Below are 16434 nucleotides of genomic sequence, written 5' to 3'. Positions count from 1 at the left end.
TTGGTGGCTTTCCTACACCGCTTTGGTTGGATACATTCACAACCTTGATATAGGGCCTGGTCAGAAAAATAACAACTCCTGCCTGAGCCAACACCAAAGTTTGCACTGGAGTTCATTGAAAAACACCAATGACTAGGTTGGGTATTGTTACTATTTTTAGCTTCCTGTGCCATTTCAGGTTTTCCAGTGAAAGGAAGAAAAAAAATGCTCTGATTTTTAAAACATGTTGTTGGTAGAGAAAATACAGGCCTCAGAAACTGAACACCAAAAGCTTTTTTCCCAGCATTTTCTGGTTTTGATTTATAATTTCTATTCCAAACCCAAACAAAGTTCAGTAAAATTTTTCATTTTGACCAGAAAGCCATTTTTCGGTGTGGTCAGTTCTAGCCTGAGCCCTGGGAAATGACAGCACGTCTAACCTGAACAGCCACGACCCAACCAACCTGAACAGCCATGACCCAGCCTGCAGAGCTTCCCACGCTGGTGTATCTTACACTGACCAGCGTGAAGGTGCCACGAAGACCCACACACTCCTCATCGGGGCGTGGAAACTTTTGCACAGATCTGGATTAGCTCGTAAGGAGAGCTGAGACTCACTTGCAAGCTTGCACCGGTGCCAGATGAGCTTCATGTTGACTCCCAAGTAGAAACGCCATGCAGAAGCCCACCTTGAGGTGGGCTGTGGCAAACGGGACAAGAAGCACTGAAGCGGGGTTGCTGAAAGCTCATAGGCCAGTAGGGAGGACTGATAGCCCAGCCCTGCAACCACAGAGATGCCCTGCTCCGAATGCCCTGCCCTGCCCCCTGCGATGCCCTGCCCCCAGAGACCCAGTTACCCCATGCTCCCTTCTTCCTTCAGGCCTGGGCAAAGGCAGTGCCAGTCCTGCGGGGGGTTTCTTCTGAGGATAAAGTGCAGTCTTTATTCTGCTGGGATTGCAGGCCAGCATCTTTCCCCAGCACAAGCTTCACTTCAGGAAAATGAGGGTTTTTTTGGTTTGAATGTTGTTGTTTTTAAAGAGAATTCTTAGGAAAAACACTCGCTGAGACGGATCAGCTCATTTTCAAAGTTATCCTGGGGCAAAAGACAGAGGGTGTGGGCTGTGATACACACCCACATCTGTACAATAAGGAAGGCAACAGCACAAAGCAAAAACAATTGCATGAAAAGCTTTCCAACAACAAAGTTTGCAAACCCGCAGAGCCCAGGCTATTTCTTGTGGTCGGTGGGTAAGAGTTCCCAGATAATGGGGCCTGACAATGGAACAATGGGGGCCGAAAGACACGGCTCATGATTAGGAGTTATATAACAGCGGCTGGCATTTATTAATAACACTCGTGTTGTGCTTTATTTTCTTAGTTAGCACTTTTCAGGTTCAGAGCACTTTACAACCCCTGGCTATTCCATATTTGATGCTTGGCGCGAGGTGACTAGAAGGAAATATTGGCCTGTAGCAGTAGGAACACCCTTCACGCCTGCTTCTGTTGTAGACCTTAAGGAGAGAAGGGGAAACGCTAAGTGATGGGCTTGCACTGACTATTTGGGACCTCTCCTGTTCCCCACAGTCTTACGGGTGGTGTAAGTCCACAAAGAAACATAATTAGGTTTACGGTTGGACTTAATGATCTTAAAGGCCTTTTCCAACCTAGATGATTCTGTGAGTTACAGAACCGTAATGTTTTCAAAGTGGTCCTTTTCCTGGAGAACAAAAAAAAGCAGGGACTTCTGCTGGGATGCAGGAGTATGGTTGGGTGTGATCCCAAATGGGAACCAGCCCTGGAGAAGCAGTCCACAGCCAGCCTGCAGCGATGGCATCTGCCTATTGGCACAGCTTTGGGAGCAGGAGTGAAACGTCCCACTGGAACAAAGACAACCCTGATGGCTGCCTACCACGTCCTTGGGACGTGCCAATTGAAGCAGTAACCATGGCTCCTCTTGGAGGACCCACTTGGTGCAGTCTGGGCCAGGCCAGAGGCTTTCTTTCCCCAGCACGCACGAGACCTTGACGCAGAGCAATAGTCATTCTGCCCGGCGCAGGGGATGAGCGGTCCAGTCTGAACAGGTTGTCTCCTTCTGGTCTGGGTAGGCTATTTATTGCTCCTCTGACTGTTGCTCGTGGTATGTGCTGACCGCTCAGCCTGCTCATGAAAAACAAGAGAATTCCCGTCCAAGCTCCAGTGCCAAGCAGGCAGCGACGGCTTCTTCTGAGCAGGCCTGGGAACCTCTTCTCAGCCCTGGGCGGCAGATGTCTCAAAAGCAGCTCAGACCTGGGATAGTCGTAGCCTGGGACCAGGCTTTGGACTCAAACACCCGAACAGCTCATCAGACGGTCCCCTGACTTGTCCAAAAGCAGAACTAGCACAGATAGGAACGAAACCTGCCCGTGTGCGTGCAGGTGAAAGTGAAGGGGTCCTCACGGCCCCATAGCTCTACTCCTAACTGGGAGGCATGGGGGAGCTGCAGATTCCCACAGTAGGACGCTCTGCAATGAGAAGGAGGCAGGTTTTGCAGCTACAGCATGGGATGGGACCTTGTGCTTTTCTCCAGTGGTTCTTGGAGTGCATGTGCTCCAGTAAGCAGTCCTGAGGCATGGAAATACACAGTTCCAGCAGTTCCTCTTATAGGAAAGGCCCAGGGATGCTAAACAAAGCCAAGGGCAAAAAGCCACCCTAGGGACAGCCCTATGACAAGCCCAGGAGTCCTGGGGAGGTGCCCACGCAGTCTTGGCTGCAGTTCTTAGGTCGCTGGCTGAAGGCACAGGGCTACGATGCCGAAGTGCGATTCCCAGAGCACATTGAGCAGTAGCCAAGCTGATGCATCCTGTAAGGAGGAAACCTCGTTTGGTGGTGTGATTTAAATCATTCACATCTGCCCACACATGCCCACCTGCACAGGAGAGATCTTGAGATAATAGATACCATGAACCCTGCTTTTATTTCACCTGGTGTCTCAGAGGCACTGGCAGCATCAGGGGCATTTTTTGCACTTGTGATCCACCCCCCCCCATCTGGGGAAAAACCACATGCACTGCCAGCTAATGCTCTTTGCTGGAGAGCATACTGCCTGCTGCACTCCAAGTGCCAGAAGCACTGTGCAGGGATTCTGCTCACTGGCAGTGACCTGCCAGTCGGTGGCTTATCATCTCTTCTTAGTTAAAAGTCTTTGGAAAGGCAATGGCAAGGTAACCCCCACAGACTAGTCATTGCGTATCTTCTCAGCCCTTTGCTGTCTGTATGCCAAACGGTGTGTGAGACAGAGACAGCAGGATGCCAGCTGCTCAGCATCCTCCGTAATGTAGCCAAGGGGATGAGTACAGGCAGGGCTGGTACCAGACATCACTGGTGACACATGGGGACCACAGAGAGTGGGCCAGGGTTGCTCTCAGGTCTTCAGCTGCAGAACATATTGCTGACGGTGGCAGGGAAAACAAGGGCATCTCCTGGGGTTCCTCTCTCATCATGGGTCTGGCTCAGCCTTGGGAAAGAGTCAGCCCTGCGGCTCCTTCCCACCCCTGTATGGCTTCTTGCAAGGCAGGGATGGACGACAACCTGGCTGGGTCATGGGGCACAGCTGCACGGCTGTGATATGTGACACGGGTACTAACAGGGGGATAGTGCCCCTCAAGCCCCCACCTCAGGACATCTGGCCCCAATGATCTCGCCCACGGGCTGCACAGGACAGCGGTGTGGATGGGATCCAGCTGCCTGTGCCTGGCTCCAGGTGAGGAAGGATGAGGCAAGACTAGCTGGATGAGACAAGCAGCCAGAGGATATGATGAGAGTCATTTCAGACCTTTTAAATCAAGATTTATGTGTGCCCTTTGTTGCCGAGGTTGAAATTGGGACCCTCCCAGCTTCAAAGACGATGGGCATAAAAGGTCAGATTTTTGTTCCAAACCTCCAACCTGAAAGCTATAGCTAGAAACATCTAACAGCACACTACTTGCAGGCAGGAAAATCCTTTTTGTTATGCGCCCTGAAATACTGCGCAGAAAAGGTTTAGTTACAAAGGATTTTCTTTGGGGAAGAAAAACATACTGACCCAGGCAAGTTGATGAGGAATAAAACATTCTCCTTGCACTTACTGGCAAAGGATCACATCCACCATCCAGCCTGAAAAGGACCTTTTCGTTCCTTTTTTGCCTTGCGTCACTGCGACCACATCAGCACTATAATCTGAATGTACAGAGTCTGGGGGTTCAAACTGGAGCAAAAGACTCTGATGCTGTCTGAGGGAAACCTCTGGAATGCCCCATCGTGACTTTTTTTGCTACAATTTAATTTGATGGGAAATTGCACAGATAGGCAAATAATATGGTTTCAAGGTAAGTTTGGTCTGAAAAAGTTTCCTGCCAATAGCAAATCCAGTTCCTGGGGCTGTTCCTTTCCGGCGTGGGCCTCCGCACTTGTCTTCCGTGCCTTCTCACCTCCAGACAAGGTGCATTTAACAGTATGGCTCTGGCTTAATGTCATCTGGCTCCAAAGTTGGTCTCTCTAGATCCTAGTGACAACTATTCAGTGGCCCGCCTTGTATTTCTTGATCTGCTCTGCCTGGTTTGAGGTTTTACCCTCTTGGAGGTTGGTTTTTTTGGACTTGTCCTTCTGAGCATGGCCTGCACCTTGGAGATTGAATTGAAGAGCTTTTAAGAGAGGAGAATGGACTCCATGTTCTCTGAAGCTGTCCAGGGCATTGGGATTTCCTGGCCTTGCTCCAACGGCTCTCAGGGCATAGCAGAGCCAGCCTCCCCCCTTGGAAGCTCAGTGTCCCGGCAAGACAAGAGGAAGAAGCATGGTAACAGTGACTGGAACTGCAAGTCTGCAGGGTTTGTAAGCAGAAATTACTGCCTTGTTTACCAGTGCACTCCTCTATGCCCAGGATTAAATCCTCACATCTCATGTCCAGAGCACACGAACAAGTGCTCTTATTCTCTTGTGTGTGCGCATCCACAGAGACATCTCCCATCCACGTTACAAAGGGGTGGAAGTTTGCAGATGGCCTTTCTTAGGCAGCAGATGTGCCACATATTGCTTGCCAGAACTTTTTGATGAAAAGTGGCATCAAAATATGAAATTTTGACAAAGAACAGAGGAAAAAACCTGACTGAATTTTCATGAATCCTTTCCTGACTTCTGGCTCGCTTCTGTAGTGACATTGGTCAAATGTTTCTAAATTCAGCCATGCTTCAAAATTTTTTACCAAAAAACACAAGGATTGTTTTAGAAAAACTTTTCTCAGTTTTTCCCTTCTGGTTTGGCCATGTGTCCTACTCACTGAGAGGAGACTCCAGTTGGTTTTTCTGACTAGAACCACACTTTAAAGAGTGCAGCCATTCCCTTAATTGGGGCTGATAAATCTTGCAGGCATAGATGAAGATAAATCACATTTTGAGCCCAGAGTACAAATTCTCAGGGTTGAAACATTTGTGTGGTATTTGTTAAGCAATTTGAAGGCTTATTGAAGTAACTGAGCTGGACAACAGGGCTGGACCTGGACCAGGACAACAACTGTGTACAGACACTAGGCACGTAGGCAACAGAGATGGAAGGGTCTAGATGAATCCCAGTTCACTCAGAGCATTCATGGAGGATATCTCCTTTCTTCTACGCAGGGTATCTTTGGTTGTGCTTCTTCCACCACTCCCTTTGGGAGGATGGAGGGCTGCTTAGTCAGTCCCTGTGGGAAGCCTTTATATTCAAGGCATGCTGAAGTTCCTCATGAAGAACAAATCCACTTCGGCCCAGAGGAAAGTCGTGGAGGGCTTTGGACTTCTTGGGTCTGTTTGCTGGCCGGTGGCTGCCACTGCTGCTGCAGCGGCCAGAGGAAAAGGCAGCTTCTGCAACGCTGGGGTGGCCTAATGGGACCTCTAGGGTTGGTGATGGTTGGCGAGATGCTGGACTTCCCGGATAGCTGCTGCGTGTCCAACACGCATCATCCAACCCGGGCTCAAAGCTTCAGCCCCGAGGGCCCTCAGCTGCTCCACGGCAGAGCACAGCTCCCTCGGCCGGACGAGCTCCTCTCTGACACTGCTGCACCGCGCCTCTCCCAGACCACTCGGCAAAGGCTTCGGCGTGTCCTCGCCACCGGTGGCTCCTGCCTGGCAGAGCGGGGCCCGAGGCCGGCTGCTCCCTTCCCCTCGAGGCTGTGAGCCCCGTGGCGGGTGCTGGGGCTCCGCCGGTCGCCCCCCGCGACCCCCCAGAGCAGGAAGGGCCGTGAGGCCCCAGGGGCAGCCCGCGGATTGCCACGCGGGTCCCTGCCCACGGCGCGGCGGGAGGGAGCTGCCTGGGACCGGGCACAGCCACAGGCCTGGAGACCCTGCGACGTCGCTCGCAGAGGTGGTGGCCGCCCGGACCGGCTTGCAGGCGCCGGCGGGGCCCGGGGGGGTGGGCGGAGGGGAAGCGGCCGGGCGAGGGCGCGGGCGGCGGAGGCCCCGCGGGCAAGGACCCGGCGGGCGGGGCGGGGCGGGGCGGGGCGGGGCGGTGGGGCCCGCCTGGCCCCGCGCGGCCGCCAGGTGGCGCTCTCCTCCCGGGCCACGGCGCCCGCGGCGGCGGCGCCAGGCGCCGGCCCCCGGGTGGGCCCTGCCCGGCCCCGCCGGCCCCGGCGCCTCGGAGACGGGGGCAGGAAGGCGGGAGGCCGCGGGGCCGGCGCAAGCCCTGGAGCTGGGGCGGGCCGCGGGCTGCACCCCTCGGGGCAGGGTCCTTCTCCCGAGGCGCTGCCGGCCTGCACGCCCGGCCTGCTCCCCTGAGAGCCCCGGAGCAGGAGGAGGCCCTGGCCCAGGCCTGCTGCCCGCGGCACAGCCCACGCCCGAACCCTCCCCGAGGGACCCGGCCTGTCTGGAGCCCAGGCTGAGCCGAGTGCCAGCGCCCCAGCACAAACCCCTCTGCCGCAGAACCAGGCTGTCGAAGCCGCTCCCCAGGGCCGCCCCGTCCTTCCCAGCACCCGCCCTGCCTCAGTCCCAGGGGCAGGCCCCAGCGGTGTGCCACGGCCCTGACCTCGGGACCGCTGCCCCTGCCCAGCTGGGGGTACCTCTGCCTGCTTTGGGATCGCCTGTCCCTCGTTGGGACTGCCTCCAGAGCAATGTTTGGAGGAGGCAGAGCCCCCGTGTTCCTGGTGAGAAACCACACCACAGCCCGGTTCGGCAGCCTGGGCTGAAGGCACCTCCTGGTACAGCTCGGCCCAGGGCTCCCGTTGGGTACCACGCCACCACACGTACCTTCACCGACGCCCTTCATTATTAGTGCCAAAGTCCAGCTTCACGGCTACGCGTTGACCGGCATGCTGCCTTCTCTGGCTCAAAGAGGTGTCCAAGAGGATTGTTGGCTGCAGTTCCTGGTGGGCAGGGAGGAGGCAAAAGTAGGCTCTTTCCTAAAATACGGTCAAAGAGCGGAACACCAAGTCCAGCTCAGTGCTTAATCTCAGCTCCAGGATGAAATATGGTCCCTGTCCCAATAAAGTAGATAAACTGAGCCAAGGCTGGAGGCCCAGTTCTCTGTTAGTACCACCTCCTGGACAGAAAGTGTCTTTTGGCAGTAAATGGGATGGAAGCAGACCAGGCAACGCTTGAGGACGCAGCCAGCCTCAGAGGGGATCTGATGGCTCTTGCACAACCCGCTAAGAAGCCTGTAGACCTGAACACCTGTACGTGATTCCCCAGAGTGAGCCAGCATCTGTGAAAGAAGCTCTTTTTCTCCAGCACCGTTGTTCTCTTTTTCCCACCCCAGACTCAGAGCCTGCTCCCCAAAGGCTGTCCTGCCCTGGCACCCAGAGATGGAGCCTTTACTTCCCTTCTCACCATTCTTGCTGCTCAGCTCTGCCTCCTGCTATGTCCCCAAAGGCTGCCTCCAAAGCAGCCAACGCTGAGACAGAGGAGCTGCAACATGGTGTGCGCTGGGCACGCTGCTGCTCAGCAGGTGGAATCACCATCCTGGGAGCTCCAGGGTCTTCACCGTGGACACCCAGCGGCTCTGGCAGCACTGGCTCCAAAGCCCTGGCTTTTCATAGTGGCTTGTAAGACTTCCCTGGGGGGAGAAGTCCAGATCCTAACTAATGGGGGTGGCCAGTGAGGTTGGCTGGTCACCTTGCTCTCTGCTCTCCAGCATGGGGAGATAACTGTTTTCCAAGGACCATGTTTGCAGGTGACAAGGCACATGACGTGGCTGACCTAGCCAGGCACTCTGTGAGGAACCGTGTCCCAGATCTGGCAGTTACTTCACCTCCAGCTTCCAGATCCAAGGAAGAGCCTTTCCCATCACATGCTCTGTTGGCTCTCTGGGAGTGTGGGCTTCTGCAAGGGCTCCTCTCCCTTTTCAGGACATCTGTGTGATGCTGGAGAGCAGGGTCTCCTACCAGACTCCAACAGTGGTCCGTGGGCCCTTGGTGGTCTGTGTCCTGCTCCAGGGAGTTTGGCAGGAGGCCGAGGTTCCCTGAGCAGGGCATTGAACCTCCTCAGGAGCAACAGTGGGCCTGCAAACTGAGAGGCGGAATCGGTCCTCCTGAATTCACTGCACCTATGCTGGGCTTGGGCACGACTGCACCAGCCACGTCCCACACATCTGCTTCAGGGCTTGGGTGTCTCCCTGGCAGACTCATCCAGTGCAAAAAAAAAAAATATAGACTGTTCTGCTGTTTGCAAACTAGCCCTGCTTTTTTGTGAATGGATTCATTCACCGGCCGCCTGAAAGAGCCATTTTAGCCAATGGTCGGCTTGTGAGTGCTGCCTCCCAGCTAGTCGTGATTTGCTCTTCATGGCTCTGCCTCTCTGATTGGGCTCCCAGGTGCCACATGATGTGGTCCCTTCTCCTTGACGGGGTGACTGACATTTTTAAGCAGAATACCAAACAGCTAACGCTGAAGAGCAACCATGTCTCCTGGATGGTGCTGCTGTTAATGTTTGGTTTTAATCATCATCGAGGGAAGGGAGGCTTATGCACATTTTTTGCAGATGAACCAGCAGTCCATCTGACACCTTTGGAGTGACAGTGAGTAAAGCCCTAGATACTCCTGCATCCCCTTACACGCATGCTGGCAAGGGGTCAGGGCCCAGCTCTGCCGAGCAGCAACTGGGCATGTGGTTGGGCTTACCATGGAGACACTGCTGTGCCATGGAGACACAGGCAGCTAAGGAGAACTGCAAAGGAGCGGAGAGAAAGGCAGCCTGAGGTGGGTCTTGTGCAGAGGAAGCAGACCCCTCACCCTCGCACCCGGCAGCCCTGGGGAGATGGCGAGACAAGAGCATACCTCTGCCCACCCCATGGGGCACACCTGCGGTCAGCATGGTCCACCCTGGCCTGAACTGGCACTGTTAACCTCAGCATTGTTGCATGTTTTTCATCATGGTGACAAACAAGAAGCTGGGAGTGCCTGGAGGAAGCAGGTCCAGCTCACCTGGAGCTCCTACCCAGCAGCGGTCAGCAGGATGGGCTCACCAGGGACCTGCTAGTGGACCAGGCAGGGCAGGCAGGGAGACTGGCCTTCCCTGACAGCTCCTGGTGGCCATGCCGGGCTGCAAAGGCGAGTGACAGCAAATGCTCACACTGGGGGAGGAGACGAGCACAATTTTGCATGTTGAGAAAAGTCCCAGTTTAGCCTGGGCTTGAAAGTTTGAGGAGGCCAATTACTGTCTCCAGACCATTCATCTGCCTTTCTAGGAACGACGAGTGATGGGCTTAGATCATCATCCGGGCCTGAGTCAGATATCTCAAGAGCTGGCATTAGACATCTGCAAACTCTGGCCCTGTGAATCTGGGTCACCCTGGCAGAGCCGGCACGCTGACAGAAACTGTGTTCCTGGAGACCGGCCTTAGCGGAGGGGACCTGAGCTAAATGGGGTGAGGCGGCACAGGAAAATGAGACCTTTGGCAATGGAGACAAAAGAGTTAACCTGCTGCTGGTGTCAAAGCCAAACCAGGATGTGCAAGGCAAATGGGAAAGTGCCACTGAGTCATATGTCAGAAGCCGTCCTGAGCTCACGCTCTCTCCCAAGACAAACAGGATCATCTAAATCTGGGGTTCGTGCATGGGAGAGCAATTCGCCAGGTGACAGAAGGGCTTTGACGCGCAGAAGGAAGAGATGGAGACCTCTGCGGACCCGAGCGAGGGGCTCTCTGCTCCAAGCTGGGTTTTGTAGGGACTACAAGGAAGAGATCCGGACGTGATCCAGCCAAGGGAGCTGCCCCAGCACAGCACGTGGTGTCGGAGCAGGCAAGCTCTGGCCGGCGCTGGCTGTGGAAAGGAAAGCCGCGTTTGCTTCCTTGTCGCACCAGTGGACATGTGCCTGCAGCACATGGGGCAGCCGTCAGGTCCCATGGAGCCTCCTCCGTCATGTCCGCTCTGCCCTGCCCGAAGGAAGAAGGGGTTAAACTGCTGATCCTCCTGCTAACCACCTTCTGCTTAAGCCCCGAGAGTGCAGAGAAGGGAGACTGCAAAGCGTGTGGCTCACTGTGGCTTCGCAGGGCATGGACGCGGTCTCCCTGCAAATACTGAGTGAATGGAGGGACCGGCTGGGTGCCCAGGAGCAGACGTGCACATGCCTGTCAGTGTGTGGCCACAGCTGTGCACGTCTCTTGCCAACGTGATGACAAGCGTGACCCAACCTAGAGGATGCCACCCACCCTTGGTGCTCCGGGCCCGTCTCCCAGGCCATCACCCCAGAGCGCAGGGGGAAAGACCCATGTCTTCAGAAGTTGGCACCCACCACATCTTTGGGCTCTGCCAGTTCTGCCCCCTTTTCCCCCCCCAGCTTGTCCCTTAATCACAAGCAGCTTGGGGAGACAATGAAATAACCGCACCAAAGAACCAGGCTTGTTCCCCTTTGTCTTTCGCTCCTTTGAGGCTCAGCAGATGAGGCGAGCTATCACGCCCACAGCCCGGCCATCACACGTCCGACTCATCGCCTCCCGGGACAGCCAAGCAGGAGGTGCCTGGGCATGAGGTGACCGCGCGTTAGCACGAGGTGACCGCACACCAGCGCTGCAGCAGGTTGGCGAGGCAGGGCCCAGCGGGCTGGCACACACCCCGCGGGGCTGCCCTGTGCTCCCTGGCCCCTGCCCACACTGAGCACCTCAGCTCTCGGCTCTCATGCTTTCGCTTCCAGACAAGCCGTCATCTCAAGCGGGACCACTGAGTTCTCTCCAGAGACGGAGGCAGCCCCCCTCCTCCCCCCAGCACATGGCACAGAGGCTTTTAGGCTGGTTTTTGCTGGAGTTCACACAAATCTCGCCTTCCCCGTTCCCACCCCCCTTCCCTGCGCAACTGAACTCAGCCATTGAGCCCAGCGAATGGTTTATTTCCCAGGTTAGCACAAAGCAGGGGTCTCTGTGTGCCCCTGGAACCAGCAGAACAAAACGCACAAAGACGTTAGAGGGCCATTTGTAACCAAATCCCAACACACCAGATACTGTTGGGATTATGTCAGAAATATTTTCCCAGAATGCCCTCCCCCCATGCTCCCTCCTACAGATGTTCAGCCCCCACACCACAGATGTTGTTCCTCTTGCAAAATGAGCTTTCCCCTTCCTCTCCCAAATGCCCCTGATGTTTTGCACATTGCCTTCGCCGAGGTCTCTTTTCCACCCTGCCCTCTGCGTCCCCCCCTTCCCTGGTCCCTCGCTGACGAACGTGCAGAAAGGCCAACCTGCCTCCTCGCGTGGGGCTGAGCGGACAGCCGCAGGGCTCTGCGGGGTCATCGGCTGCTGGATGTCACTGTCCCTCTCGCCTCGTCCCCACCGTGCCCGTTAGAAAAGCCCTCTTCCCTGTTTTGGCCTCTCTCCATGTGCGACCTCCAGGTTCTGCAGGCCTGCTCCAGAGGGGCTTGCTGGACCGTGGTCCCCTCGGAGGAAGATGGAGGGATGCGAGCCAGACGCATCGGAGGGTCCCGACGCCTTCCCATGGGCTCAGTGTCATGCCGCTCTCCTCTGCTGCGTGCTGAGCCGGAGGGGGACGGGGTCTCCCTGCTGCTCCGCAGACAGCTTGGCGGAGCACAGCTCCTCGCTGGCAAGGGCCTTCGGCAGCCGTTTGTTCCTCAGGGATGCCGGGCGCATTTCAGACACCGGAGGGAACGGCCAGACCTTCCCCTCCAGCACCGGCAGCCCACGCAGAGCACGCAGGGGGATGGCCTGGCAGCCCGTCAGGGCCGCACTCCAAGCCCTATGACAGACAGACAGACAGATCTCCATCGGGAGTGGGCTTGCACTGCCAGTGCCCCCACTCACCAGTCCTGGGCTCCTCCCCAGACAGCCCGGCTGCCGGCAGCCTGCCTGTGCAGAGCCGTCCCGTCTCTCCCTTGCCCTGGCTCCATGAGCTCCAGTGGGAGAGCAGGGGGTCCCGTCCGGCCCCGGCACATGAGAGCAGACAGCTGAGGGCACGCAGTGCCATTGCAGGATCAGCGCTTCCTCCTGACCCCAGCAACACACCCGGCTACGCCATGGGGGAGAGATGCCAGCCCCGGGGCTCGGTCGCGGCAGCAGGGCTGGGCACAGGGCTCGTCTCCATCCTTCCCTCCTGTGCTAGTGGCGGCAGCCGGGAAAAAACATTTGTTCTGACACACACGGGGCTGCCGAGCTGTGTCAGGCGCTTTGGTGGCTGGGGCGGTAACCTCGACTGCTTCCTCTGCCAGCGGGAGAGCAGAATCCAAGAGCCACAGTGCATGCGGGAGCCTGGGATGGGCGACACGAAGCAGGAATCTCCCAAGGACTTCAGATGACACCTCCTGTCCGGGACATCGCAGCTCTTTTATGCATTACGAGCCACTTCTCTCCCATCTTTTTGTCTCCCCAACAGGTTATATATGCAAAGAAAACCCAGAGCAGGATCCCAGAGAAGCGTAAACCGGCGGAGCTCTACCAACCTTCGAGGTGTCTCGCGATTTACACCAGCGTGGCCCAGCCAAAGCCCTTTACTCATCACCTGCGCCGAGCAAGAATTCGAGTCTCCACTCGTCTCCCAGGGAGCTGGGGTGCCGCAGGGTTTTTTTCTTCAAAGATAGAGTTTATTGCTAAAAATGTTTTGATCAGTGATAGCTCATATTTACATTGATATGTTTTTAAAGGAATATTCAAGTAAACATTTCCAATAGTTTCTGGCATAATCTCTAGCTTTTTTTCCTATACACAAATGTTAAAAATAAATAAACTGTACACAGAAAATTTCCTTTAACAACTCTACATGACTATATGTATTCCCACACAACAAAATGATTCCACTCTTTCATAGATTTGTACTTTTCTTTAAAATTTCCTCCTTAATTAATCGTTATACACTTTAAAAAAAACCCTAGAGAGCTTGGCAAATTAGTTCAAACATCAGTGACAAGGTCTGAAGAAGACAAAAAAAAAAAATACAGCACAGAGAAACAACCGTCTTCGGGGATGCTGCCGTTCTTTCTTTTTTTTTAACACCCCCCCCCCCTTTTCCTTTTGATAAAATCATCTTTACAGGAAATTTCTGCCCTTCCCTTCAGCAGGGAAATGCTCAGGTTCTGTGGGGATGGATTTAAAATGTGGTCCTATGTCTTTAAAATAATAATAATAACAATAATAATTATAATAATAAAAAAACAGCTGCGATTTCCCCCCTTTCCATTAAAATCTCTCTATTTACACGGCTGGTAATTTTTTTCTTTTTTTTTTTTTAGTTTTTTATTTTCCTTTTGTTAGAAGGCTATATACGTATAAAAATAGACATCTGATTGTAGTGCTTTACTGTGCCTTTGGCCTGCCCTGCAGTTCCTGGGTTCGCTTTTCCCCTTTCAAATAAAATAACATTAAAATAAGTCCAAAAAAAAACCAACCAACCCGGTTCCTCCTCCCCCACCCCGCGCTCGGGGGGTGGGAAAAAAAACCCACCCCCCCCAATCATCCAAACGACAAAAGAAGGCAGTGCAAGGGGCCGAGGGAGGCTAACAGGAGCACTTGCACTCGGAGATGAGCGGGTACTGCACGGGGATCCAGGTGCAGTACTTCTGGCTGGACCAGCCCTGGCAGTGCCAGCGCAGGAAGGTCTTGGTGACCGACTTGACGGGCTTGCAGAACATGCCCTCGGGCAGCGAGCAGGACTTCTCGGCGAAGCAGTTGCCCTCCTTGATGTAGCGGGGCCAGAAGCGGACGCCCAGGTCCTTCCAGGTGTAGAGGACGGGGCAGTAGGTGTACGCCCAGAGCCACTGCAGCACCTTCCGCCGCGCCTTCTTGCCCACCTTGAGGCGCGGTCCCTGGGGCGGACCCAGCTCCAGCCGCCGCAGCTCGGCGGGCAGCGCCGCCCGCCCCCGCCCCGCCGCCGCCTCGGCGCCCGAGGCGTTGGCCGGCCCCGGCACGGCCACGGCCATGAAACCGGGGTCGAAATGGCTGCCCAGCTTCTTCCTCAGAGTCCTCTCGTCCAGGTCCTGCTCCTTGGGGTCGTACTCGGGATCCGGGTGCTCCACGATGTCTTTGACGGGCAGGTTGTCGCTGGGCGAGGGTCGCAGCCGCAGGAAGGGCTGCCCGCCCCCCGGTCGCAGCAGCCCCAGGCAGGAGCAGAGCAGGAGCGCCCGGATCGCCGTCATGCTCCGGGCGGGCCCCCGCCGGCCCCGGCTCGGCGCTGGCTTCCCCGCGGGGCTGGCGCTGCGGGCTCGGCTCCTAGCGCTGCCCGGCGGCGCCTGCCAGCTCCCGGGGACTCATAAATAGGCAGAGACAAAAGTCCGGCGAGGCCCGTTACTTTAAATAGCTCGGCCGGGGTTGTGTGACAGACGCATCTGAGGCTCGCTCCGCGCCCGCGGCCGCTGGCTCCCCGGGGCTCCCCGCCGGGCCGGCTCCAGCCGCGGCCGAGAGCGCCGGGGGGTCCGTGCCTCCCCCGCGGGCGGCGGCGGGGCAGGGCAGGGCACGGCGGCGGCCGAGCCTTCCTCCTCCTCCTCCTCCTCCTCCTCCGCCGCCGCTCTCGCTCGCTCCCCCCCCAAAATTCACAGCGGACTCGTCTCCATCGCCATGGTGACAGCTGGGCCGAGCCCCACGACAGCTTGTCTAGACGGTGTGACAGGGTTTGGCGTGAGACCGGAGCCCGAGAATAAAACCCTCCTTTATAGCCGGGCGAGCCGGGCGAGGGGGCGGGGAGGAGGGTCACGGCGCCGCGGCCCACTCGGGCGGCCCCTGAGCGGGCACCGCCGGGGCGCGGGGCTCAGGCGGCGGCGGCGGGCGGCGCCGGCAGCGCCCGCGGCCCGGCCGGGCTCCTCCTCATGGCGAGCGGCTGGGGCGGCCCGCGGCCCCCCGGGGCATCCTCGGCGGGGGGGGGGGGGGGGCGGTCCCCGGCACCGGCGCGGCGAGGCGAGGCGAGGCGAGGCGAGGCGGCGCGCCCCGGCTCCCGGCGCGGTCCCTGGCGGCGCCCGCCGCTCCGCGCGGCTCCTCGGCGGGGGCGGGCAGGGGCAGGCTCGGCCGCCGCTCAGCAGCCCCGGCGACCCATGCTGCCGCTGCTCCGGGGGCCCGGTCGGCCCCGCCGCGCTCAGCGCATCCAGCCGCGGCTCCGCGCCTCGCCCGCTCCCACGCCCTGCGCTGCCGGCTCGGCTGGGCGCGGTGCGGCGCGGCGCAGCCCAGCCCGGCGGGGCTCGGCTCGGCTCGGCTCGGTTCGGTTCGGCGCGGTTCGGTTCGGTGCAGTCCGGCTCGGCCGCGCCGCGCTCCCCCGCCCCGCCGCCCGCCCGCCCGCCGCGCACTGCCGCGCCGCCGCTCGCCGCCCAAGTTAAATACGCGCCCGGCGCGCGGCCGCCCCGCCCCCGCTGTCACTTTCGCCGCGCGCTGAGTGACAGCCGCGCCCGCGCCGCCGCCGGGTCCTGCCGCCGCCCCCGGAGCAGCCAGCGCCGCGCAGCGCGTCCCACCTGCCGGCCCCCGGGCGAGCGGGGGTCGCGGGGCGCTGGCCCGGGCTGGGGCGCGGGTGCTGCAGGGCCACGCACGGAGAGGCGGCGGGGCCATCGCCCCAGCGGTGGGCACCGCACTGGGTTCATGGCATTGTCCCCCAAGCCAGAAGGAGCCCCCCTTTCCCGCCCTCGGCGACCTCTGTCTGCACCGGCCCAGGGCGGTCCGGGCACCGGCACTGACCTCCCGGGTAGCTGGGCCCTCACTCTGCCTCTGCTTTCCACCACCGCTCTGCTGCCCCACCACGTCTGCTTCTCCACGAGAGCCCATGCCACTTTCACAGCCCTCTTCCAGCTTCACGCAGAGCTAAAAGACGAGTAGGGCACCATATCCCAACAGGCCCTCCGGGCGGGACCCCTGGGGCAGCACACCGGAGTGTTACCACCGGATGCACTCCAGCATCAGCATCGCGGCAAGGGAGGCTACAGCCTTCCAGGATCATCGCTCTCACCCAAGAGAAAGCGTCCCCGCATCCCTTAGCGTGACATGGTGTGATAGCAAGCCAGGTTAAATCGGTGGCTCTTTCTTCACCCCCTTCTCAGCAGTGTGGGGCTAAATCTCTTGGCGGAG

At 57.8% G+C, this 16434-nt stretch overlaps 1 protein-coding gene across 1 annotated transcript; it reads right to left on the bottom strand.

The window, feature by feature from the left end:
* Positions 1-11554: 11554 nt before the first annotated feature.
* LOC142416114 (noggin-2-like) lies at positions 11555-15647 on the bottom strand. Its single transcript, XM_075515244.1, has one exon. The coding sequence runs from the start codon at positions 14526-14528 to the stop codon at positions 13890-13892; it is 639 nt and encodes a 212-aa protein (XP_075371359.1). The 5' UTR covers positions 14529-15647; the 3' UTR covers positions 11555-13889.
* Positions 15648-16434: the final 787 nt, after the last annotated feature.

Source organism: Mycteria americana, chromosome 12, assembly GCF_035582795.1.
Source record: "Mycteria americana isolate JAX WOST 10 ecotype Jacksonville Zoo and Gardens chromosome 12, USCA_MyAme_1.0, whole genome shotgun sequence".
Classification (NCBI taxonomy): Eukaryota; Metazoa; Chordata; class Aves; order Ciconiiformes; family Ciconiidae; genus Mycteria; species Mycteria americana.
This window is presented reverse-complemented; position numbering and strand designations above follow the sequence as displayed.